At 49.0% G+C, this 10,730-nt stretch overlaps 1 protein-coding gene across 2 annotated transcripts in view; it reads left to right on the top strand.

The window, feature by feature from the left end:
* Window positions 1-3,678: 3,678 nt before the first annotated feature.
* DDX20 (DEAD-box helicase 20) overlaps window positions 3,679-10,730 on the top strand; it is a 37,196-nt gene continuing 30,144 nt past the window's right edge. Inside the window, exons 1-2 of one of the 2 annotated variants that reach the window (XM_061563120.1) lie at window positions 3,679-5,151; window positions 5,263-5,308. In XM_061563120.1, coding sequence (XP_061419104.1) covers window positions 5,065-5,151; window positions 5,263-5,308 — 133 coding nt within the window. In that variant the 5' untranslated portion in view covers window positions 3,679-5,064. Of the gene's footprint in view, window positions 5,309-10,730 lie in introns of both variants that reach the window. The other variant, XM_061563119.1, reaches the window with a different exon arrangement.

The raw sequence follows: 10,730 nt of genomic DNA, 5'->3' as shown, positions 1-10,730 counted from the left end.
CCCAAGCAGAGTGCTCCTTGTGAAGATGCGTCGCGTGACGAGGCATGCAGCGAGCGATGTGGAGCTGCAGCGATCAAAACTATGGATGTGAAATTAACACCTCGCCTACGGTTAACGTGCATTGCAAAAACACACCGTATTACGTGTCTTTACGACTGGATCGCATTGAGAGAGTTATGCTGTGCCTTTAAAACTAAGTTTGTAACATCCCAGTGATGTAGTGCCCACACCGTGTGTACCCAGCTGGGTAATTTTTGTGCTCGGTTTTTAGAATGCGTTTCGTTGAGATGACCACCACAGAGTATATATACACCAAAGTCACATTGCCCAGTTCACTTAACGAACTAAAACTAAACCCTTTTTATTTCACCAGGTAACACTCACTGAGCTATATAGCTCTTTTCCATCCATTGGTGTGCAGTACATCTATGCTCCCTGTCTTCCCTAAGCCGCACTGAACCAGTGTGAAGTGCAGTCCAATAACCTTCACGACCCTCACGGTATGGGGAGGCCCCCCAATCCAGCAGCGGGATGACAAAAGTGCTGGAGGTGGATTTGTATGATGGGTCATACTGACAACAAGCAAGTTAAATGAAGCGTGAAAGTGAATATATAGCAATGTTGAATGAAAGGCAAGACTATTGTATTGTGTTGAATCGTATTTGTGTGTGACTGTCAATAGGGCTTCGTGAATCAGAACATTGACACCTGCGGTATTCTCTTAAAATTCTATTATTATTGAACGACGTCCGTTTGAAATACAATTTTTTTTAAAAATCCCACTATCAAAGGGATTTTCTGATGTCTCTAGGAATTTGCCCCCTGGTTTACAAAGTTCTACTCACTCGGTGTGCCAGTGCAGAATATATGCCGGAGTGAAGCATCTCGAGTTCAAGCAGACTCATGGCCGTGTCTTTTTTTTTTTACCAAGTCATTATTGGAAGGGACACATGTCAAAACATATCAGAATGTGTACATTTAGGGACAATGAAGATCAAGATTATTTTGCTTAACCAGGTGAATACTCAAACAGGCCAGGGTGAGTTTCATTTGCAAGGGTGACCCCCAATCAATGTTTATTTGGTAACTATTATTTTTTTAACAATTTTTTATTTTAGCAGGTAAGGCCCACTGAGATTTATAGCTCCTTTTCAGACACGACGTGACCACAAATTATAGCTAAACGAAGTGGCTTGCCATGTGGAAATCTAAAGCAGCCAAATACTCTGGTTACATAGAAAGTCGCGTTTAGCCAGTTCCCCCATTAGTTTGTCAGGGAGAGCCGTAGTCCATCGGCACAGAACAAAAAAAAACATCAAAGTGATGCGCGCAGAGGAACAGGCAGCGGCAGAACCGAACTCGTCAAAAGTACAGGCAGAAATCATGAGAAAATAACGAAACAATTACAATATTTACAAATAAACACGGCAAAACAAGGATGAGGTAATGAGTGGTTGGGGAGATGTGCACAAGGTGAAACGAACCCGATCCACCTGGGGTATTGGTCTGCCAGTAGGGGGAGGTGGGTGATGATTTCTGCTATGTACAATCCCAATCGAGTAATTTGAGGTACATTTTTTTAAATTTGGATCCTGACGCGAGTCCTGCCCTTTCGTGTGACATCAGGGGGATGTTTAATAACCACCGTGAAGCACAAAGCGTGTATTTCTACAGCTAATGCACCCGCAGTATTAACCAGGGCGGCCATTGGTATTCACACGCGAGCCTCTGCCACGAGCGGTAAACGCGCTAGCGGCGGGCCGCGTAACCCTGGCAAATAGAAATTAATCGAGGCGAGAAGATGCTGAAGGGATTCTGGAATGAAAAATGTTTTTGCACATGTAATGTACGACTTTGAAGACAATAGACTGTAGAGGCACCTTAGAGACACTTTTATTACTCAACTTGCAGTTACACTCGCTAGCACGTAACACAACACTGACCACCTAGCAACGACAGCACTGACTAGATAGCTGGCTATAGCTGGCTATCTAGTCAATGGCGACGTCGAGCGATGACAAAGGCGGAAGCGACGACGGTGACGACGAGACGACCCTGACTCCCATGGACAGCCCCGAGCTCCCTCTCTCGCCCCCTTTTATCCTTCCAGCGGGGCCCGGTCCTGTCCACCCTTCTGGAACTATATAGCTGGTTCTGGGAACTTAAAGACGGATCCCTTCCATGACCCTTGGCCCAGTTATTATCCCTTCCATGACCCTTGCTCAGGATCTTCCCCTTGGGTGGGTACACCCGTAGTTGCTACTCCTGGTCGCCAGTCGGCGCTGCTACACTACATACGTACCAGTGTGCCTCATGGACATGTTACAAGCTGTGTGACACGTATGAGAAGCGTGGGCAATGCAACAGCAGCATTTTATTTTACTAGGTAAGGCCCACTGAGCTATAAAGCTATGTCAGAATCGGCATAGCTACAAATGATAGCCCAATGAAGTGGCTTTTATGGACATTTAAAGCAGTCAAATACTCTAAACGAATGTTTATAAATGTGGAGAGAAAAACCTGGAGGTCCCGGTGAAAAATCCCCACGACAATGGGGAGATACACATGCAAACTCCAAATATACAGCAGGTGTCAGGGTCGGGATGGAGCCCACAACATTCTGTGTACCTGGCGCTCCATACCGTACAAGATCGGGGTCACACTGCTGAGAGAGAAGCGAGGCTTGGGCAGGACATTTCTTGAACGGCCACGAGTGGTGTGCCGATGGCCTCCTAAGTGGTCATCATCGACCGTGGAGCTGGGAGCGATGAAATTGTCCCGTGGGCAGGAGCTGAAGTGACCGTGGCATCGCGCAACTCAAAACGTGTCCCGGTTTGGGCTTTGGAAAAGGTGGCAACGCCTCGTGTCACCTTAACGAGAATGGCCCTCGAGCATCCGATCGGTGCGGCTGAGCCGTGGGCAAGTGAGAAGAGCTTGACAGCTCATCAGATTCCTCCAGAATAAATATTCTGAGCGGTGCCCATGTGGACCCAGGCAGGGAACCTCTCGCGAGTTCATCACTCGCGAGAGGTTCTGCGCCGCGCGGCAGGAGAGGGGGAATTTAAAACAAGACTCGGGTGTAAGAAGAGGTTTCATCTATTCTTATAGAATAGGTTTCACCTATTCTTAGGTTTCACCTATTCTTAGGTGAATAGGTTTCACCTATTCTGGCTATAATAAAACGGGGTGTGTGATGATGTTAAAACGCCAAACAGAAACCTTTTGCAAGGAATCATGTCTGCATTAACCACACCGTACTCGTGTTGAACGCGCAAACTAAAGAACACACTCTCATAGTGCATGACATTGACTTTAAAACTGATTGGTCTCCACCAGACAGCAGCAGCCTTCTCCAGGGCCCAGTCTCGTCTAGGGTGGCTGGTGGAGGCGCTGAAGCTGCCCCACCCCCCGTCAAGAGACGGAACCGTGAAAGGCGGGGCGAGGCGCATCCACCACCACCACCTCCACCCCCACCACCACCTCCACCCCCGTCACCGCCGCCGTCGTCGCCTCCCCCGCGCTCGCCGCGGTGCCTCGAGTCGCGAATCGGCAGCGCGCGAACTCAGCGCGGCCACGTGGCGAGAGCGGCGGGCGGGGCGCGCACGTGGGCGGGGAGAGAGAGAGAGAGAGAACGCGAGTGTGAGTGTGCGAGTGGGTACAGTGCTCGTGTGTGAGTGTGCGAGTGGGTACAGTGCTCGTGTGTGAGTGTGCGAGTGGGTACAGTGCTCGTGTGTGAGTGTGCGAGTGGGTACAGTGCTCGTGTGTGAGTGTGCGAGTGGGTACAGTGCTCGTGTGTGAGTGTGCGAGTGGGTACAGTGCTCGTGTGTGAGTGTGCGAGTGGGTACAGTGCTCGTGTGTGAGTGTGCGAGTGGGTACAGTGCTCGTGTGTGAGTGTGCGAGTGGGTACAGTGCTCGTGTGTGAGTGTGCGAGTGGGTACAGTGCTCGTGTGTGAGTGTGCGAGTGGGTACAGTGCTCGTGTGTGAGTGAGTGAGAGGGTACAGTGCTGGTGTGTGAGTGTGCGAGTGTGTGAGTGGGTACAGTGCTCGTGTGTGAGTGTGCGAGTGGGTACAGTGCTCGTGTGTGAGTGTGCGAGTGGGTACAGTGCTCGTGTGTGAGTGTGCGAGTGGGTACAGTGCTCGTGTGTGAGTGTGCGAGTGGGTACAGTGCTCGTGTGTGAGTGTGCGAGTGGGTACAGTGCTCGTGTGTGAGTGTGCGAGTGGGTACAGTGCTCGTGTGTGAGTGTGCGAGTGAGTGAGAGGGTACAGTGCTGGTGTGCGAGTGTGCGAGTGTGTGAGTGGGTACAGTGCTCGTGTGTGAGTGAGTGAGAGGGTACAGTGCTGGTGTGTGAGTGTGCGAGTGAGTGAGAGGGTACAGTGCTGGTGTGCGAGTGTGAGAGTGAGTGAGAGGGTACAGTGCTGGTGTGCGAGTGTGCGAGTGTGTGAGTGGGTACAGTGCTCGTGTGTGAGAGTGAGTGAGAGGGTACAGTGCTCGTGTGTGAGAGTGAGTGAGAGGGTACAGTGCTCGTGTGTGAGTGTGCGAGTGTGTGAGTGGGTACAGTGCTCGTGAGAGAGTGCGTGAGAGTACTTGTGAGTGACTACACGAGAGTGCGTGAGTGAACGAGTGTGAGTGACTACACGAGTGTGAGTGACTACACGAGAGTGTGCGAGAGTACTTGTGAGTGACTACACGAGAGTGTGCGAGAGTACTTGTGAGTGACTACACGAGAGTGTGAGTGACTACACGAGAGTGTGCGAGAGTACTTGTGAGTGACTACACGAGAGTGTGAGTGACTACACGAGAGTGTGCGAGAGTACTTGTGAGTGACTACACGAGAGTGTGAGTGACTACACGAGAGTGTGCGAGAGTACTTGTGAGTGACTACACGAGAGTGTGAGCGACTACACGAGAGTGTGCGAGAGTACTTGTGAGTGACTACACGAGAGTGTGAGCGACTACACGAGAGTGTGCGAGAGTACTTGTGAGTGACTACACGAGAGTGTGAGTGACTACACGAGAGTGTGCGGGGCTGCACGCGAAGTCGGTGCTCGTGAGAGGGCCGTGCCATGAGGCCGGGCACGGCGCACTCGCTCGCCTCGTCACGGCGCCGCACGCGGGACGCGCTGGGGGTGCGCGGGGACCCCGGGGACCCCGAGGGGGGCGAGGGGGGCCCCTCTTCTGCGGCCCCCACCGCGAGCTTCTCGGCGCTGCTGCTGTCGGGCCGCGTGCTCGCGGGGCTCAGCGCCGCGGGGTTCAGGGCCCCCTCGCCCATCCAGCTCAAGGCCATCCCCCTGGCGCGCTGCGGGCTCGGTACGACACGCACGGGGTACATAGTGGGGGGCACATTGTTGTGTATGTACCCCCTTTCTATTTTTTTTTAATATTATTTTTTTTTTAAGGCTTATTCTGCCATCATATATAATATTGTTTTTTTAATAGACACGGGGCCACGTGGGAACGAACACGCCCCCACACTTCCACAGAGGCCCCCACACTTCCACAGATGCGCGCATACCTCATTTCAAAGGAAAGACGGCATGAAAGAGGGTAATCAAGGTCATAAACTCCCCGAATTTCACACAAGAGGAACAAGGGAGGGGGGAATTGCAGGCGGGGGGTTGCAGAACCAGGAGACACGGAGGAAGAGATAATTATATTCTTAACAAAGAAACAGCATCGACGACAAAAAGCACAGATGGGTCTTTGAACCATGTTAAATACACAAGTTACCAACTCAACCATAAAGATTAAGCAAACAGTATCCATCCTCACTCCAATTGAAAACCAAAAGACAATCTGCACCAGAATCGCGACCCATCATTGTTAATTAAGTACTGACATTATTTACCTTTAAAGAATATCTACACGGCCGGGCCGAAGCATCAAAGAATAATTAGGGCATCTATTTCGCTCCAAAACAAATTCCTAGCCGGGATATCAGATCAAATAATCACAAGAAGTCGAATAATAAGTACGGAATTAAAATAGAAGAGGAATCAAGGGCGGAGAAGGCTCTCAAAATTAACCAAACACAACACCCATGGGAAGCGAGCAACACGACCGCCTTTGTCTTTCCGAGAGGATCTCCACACACAGGCACCAAGCCAGGAAATGACACCCATAAAGGTTGGGTCACGATGAAACATCGTGAACACGGTTTCGGCATAACCAAGCAGCAAATAAGTCGCATTTCAACTTCCAAACCAAACCAACTTAAGCTGTGTGAGACAAAGGATGTGATCCCAGAGCAAGGGAGTGAATAGTTAAGCTCGCTTAACGCGTAGGTTTTCGCGACAAATGTTATTCAGTAACAAAACATGGATTCGAATGTTTTTTTTTAACTCAACGCGAATCATCGGTCTGGCTAATGGATAACTTCTGAAGCAGCCGACACGAGGCCCCCACCCCCTTTCTTCCAGAACGACACACACAGCTGTGTCTTCAAAGCTAATAAACACACGGACAAACACGCACGCGAAACACACGAACGGACGCAGATGGTCCACCCCCACAGGAAGGTTTTATGACACAGCTTTTGAACAACTCGGGGAGCCGAGTGGAATTTTCCGATATAAACCGAAGGAAAATCCATACAACACAGATCGACAGGGGCTTTGGCCTCCATCACAGTTCGTCAGGGGCTCTGGCCCCCATCACATATCGTCCGGGCTTCGGCTCCAACACACATATCATCCGGGCTACGAGCCCATCTTCGGCTCCACCACAGATCGTCAGGGGCTCTGGCCCCCATCACAGAGATCGTCAGGGGCTCTGGCCCCCATCACAGAGATCGACAGGGGCTCTGGCCCCCATCACAGATCTCCAGGGCTGTGGCTCCATCTCTCCTCGTCGCCGCCAACGAAGAAGCTCCTGTCATTCAGAATGACGAGGTTTGCGGAGTAGCGACGCGTAGCTACAAGCCGAGGTCTGCACCACCTGAGAAGAATCGCTACCCTGAGTCGCAGAGCTGCGAGTGAAGCCAACAAAGACGCCAACGTCCACCCTGCCACGAACGAAGCATCGCTCCTCGTCAGAGTGACGACCAGCGAACAACCCGCAGGAAAGGCGGAGATCGCTGAACGAGCGACAACGAGGACACCTTGCGCCACCGAGCGACACCGAGCGACACGAGCGACCGAGCATCTTCAAGGACAGCATCGTGCCAACTCGTCATCTAGCAGTAGAAAGAGAGAGCGCACGAGCAGCACCAAGCCCCCGGAACCATCAAGCGCCAAGCAAGCAAGTTTCTTCAAGGAACATCGTGCCAACGCCGCTCAATCCAGCAGTGGAGAGAGAGAGAGAGAGAGCAAAAGCCGAGCGACACGCCGAGCGAGGGAGCAGCAGGAGCTGTTCGTATCCTCCCACACCACACAAGCTAACGACACAATTAATATTACGAGGGGACAACGCACACACAGCACGCACACGAATAAGACTTTCAAAAAGTGATCTTTGCGTTTCAAAAGGGTTGCCATTTCGAGGTGGTGCGTTCAATATCAACTGATCGTGCAAAGCAGTTGCTGCCGTCGAGTTGCATGAATAAGAAATGTTTTAGTCATTCATTTTCGTAACTGCATAATTTCGCCAATGAAGAAGTATTTTTAGTCATTCATATTAGTTAATTGCATAATCTTGCCCATGAATTATTGACGCATGTTTAACCTGCATGATAGAATGTCACGTGCTTGTTAGAATAAAATTGTAATCAAGAAGCATATCGAGTGTTCCTTCCAAGTCCATGCAAAACTGTCTTATTCTTGACAACTGTATCCTGTGATGAGATATGAAAATGGAGACCTAAAATATTATAACACACACTAGGATAATCGGTAAATGAATCTATGATAATCGTGTTATCCTGATTGATAACTCTGGATAAACGAAACTAAGCAAATTATCATAACTGCACACATTAACATAATCGCAAGCCTCCGCATAAATTACTACGATTATCATAATTTATGCATATAATTACACGCATTATCATAATTTATGCGTATTAATACACACACTATCATAATTGACGAGATTTGCGCATTTTTCGGAAAATTATTAATTTTTATTATTTTCATCAAAATTTCATAATCACAACACATACAACATAATGGGTGGCGTCGTCCGGGATCTCTCACAGACAGTGTTTTGCATGGATGATGGAATGAATCACTTCGTGTTAACCAGAATATCAGGATCGAACATTGCATGGTAATTGTGAACGGGCGGAAAACAAAAAACGCCCTCTAAGGTTAAAACCCAGAATAGCAGGTTAAAACAGAGACAGTGGAATTAAGATAATATCGTATCAAACCAATTGCATCCTGTGATAAATGGTGTTAGAGGTACGCACTCTGAATCGGAAAATAACAGATAGCTCGAGTCGAATTGACTACACTCTGTGAGATAATTGTTTTATATGCACTCTGAAAGGGAATGTCAAAGTAACTCCCGCCACACCTTGAGATGCTGGGATTAAGAATAATTTTTGAATGGGTTACGGGATACGGGGAGCTCGTATTTAAACGTACCGACCAATCTGTTACAAAGCAGTACAGTCAGAGAGACATATGGGAAGGGAGCTGTATCGATAACACGAACACACCTCGGGGGAAACTAATTGACTGGATAAAATGTAACGAAGGCGAACACGATGCAAAAACTGCAGAGAAGGCAGGACAGGACTCATGCCTTCTCACACAGGCATACAGACAGGGATTGTGGAATGAGGGAAAGTTTGGAAAGGAAACGGGAGAGAAATCAGTGCTCGCGACACCAGCGAAACTCACAGACGTGGATCCACAGAATAAATATGGAAGTGACATTAAATCACACTCTTGGGTACGTGGACAGAGTCCAGGGATTGATCGCACAAAAATTATGGATATCGAACAAAAAATCCTTGACAAAGGGAAACCCTCACAATTCGAGAGAGGGAGGAAAAATGTTAAAATAAAGTCGACAGGACATGCTCCACTAAGGGCAGAGGCAAAAACTGAAGGGAAATGGCAACACGCCCGACACGGCACAGACCAAAGTGACAGATTGCCTGATGATAACTTGTTTTATGATGACGCTGTCGGCGATCAACTTTCGGAATACCTATTCACCAGTAAAACCCTTAAATTGATGGACAAGGCTCTAGTCAGAATTCCCGATTTTGACCCCCACAATAAGACTATGGATATCCACACACATATCGCAACCGTAGAAGAGGAGGCAATGATTAGAGGGCTGAGGAGACGGGATGAAAAAGCGAGTTTGTTGAAACGGACCTTACATAAAGAATCCATTCCATGGGTAAAGTCACTGCCACGCAAGGTTAGAAATGATTTTAAACAACTGAGCCTGGCAGTGATTCGGAAGTTTGGAGAATATTCGACACTCACTGAGGGGTTTTATGCTGTAAAATCGATGACCCAGGGCATGGACCAAGATCCACGTGACTACCTCGTCCAATTTAAAAGAGCGTATTACGCAGGCGATGTGAATCAATACCACGAAGGAGATAAAATGTTCAAAATTATGTTTTTTGAATCCTTGAGCCCAGAGATTACAGAAAGGGTGAGAATGGTTTTGAATCCAGAAACCGCATCCTTACGCCGCATAGAGAGCAAGGCGTACATGGCATGGTTATACAGAGCTAAGAATCATAATTCGGATCCAGAACACAGGGAGAGGGATGAGGAACCCAGCCTCTCAGAGAGGAATAAAAATCACCGAGCAGTCCCACCATGCAGGACGGAGCAGAAACGCACGCACACATGGCAAAATAACCCAGAGAGAGGTTGGCACGAGAATGAGAGCGGCACAAAGCCGAACATTCAGGAGAATCGCAGGAGGGGGAGGTTCAGAATAGAACCATACCAACACCCCATGCCACGACACACACAAGATCAAAATTACCCACAAAGATGGCGAGGTAACAATCCAGGAAAAATTTGGCACCCAAATGGGAGAAATACTGGGCTAAAAATGTACGAGAATCGCAGGAGGGAGAGGTTCAGAGCAGAACCATATCAACACCCCATCCCACGACACACGCAAGGTTCAAATTACGCACAGAGATGGCAAGATAACCACCTAGCGGGAAGGTGTTACACAGACCGCGGAGGTATGGATGCGAACATTCAGGAGAATCGCAGGATGGGAGGTCAAACACATTCGATCCAATTCCGACCAATTCCTCCACCGGCTATACCAAGAGGGAATAGAGGAATAACACAGAATGCGGTCCAAATACGTGATGAACCATCCACAGTGAGGGCGAGCGAGCGGCCAACACGCGCCCCACCCGCCGAGGTGTTAAACCCTGAGCAGGCTGCAAGTGACAGGGCTGAATTGAAGTGTGATCGGACGGTGGATAGCAGACAGCAGAGACAAAGAGAGAACACAGAGACACGCCCTGAGGAGCGCAGGCGTGAGCCTTTGAATGGAAAATATCCAAGGGAAACCAAAATGTATGTGGATCGGAGTGCTAAAATGGAGACGAATGTTCATGACATATCAGGAATGGTGTTGGAATCTAACACACTCGTAAAAACAAAGAGGGCAACATTACGAGGCACAGAATTAAGTCGACACACTGACTCGGCAAATGTGCATGTAATCGCAGAGAGAGCGAATGCCACGAACCAAGTGTCAAAATGGGTCGTGTGCGCGAATTCTGGTTACGTGCAGCACAATTTTTCACCACACACTCCCACGACGCGAGAGAGTGAGAGAGGAAACTACAAAA

Source organism: Lethenteron reissneri, chromosome 30 (genome assembly GCF_015708825.2).
Source record: "Lethenteron reissneri isolate LAM-NWPU_2019-01 chromosome 30, ASM1570882v1, whole genome shotgun sequence".
Taxonomy (NCBI): Eukaryota; Metazoa; Chordata; class Hyperoartia; order Petromyzontiformes; family Petromyzontidae; genus Lethenteron; species Lethenteron reissneri.
The sequence above is the reverse complement of the archived record's forward strand: the minus strand, read 5'-3'. Positions and strand labels throughout refer to the sequence as shown.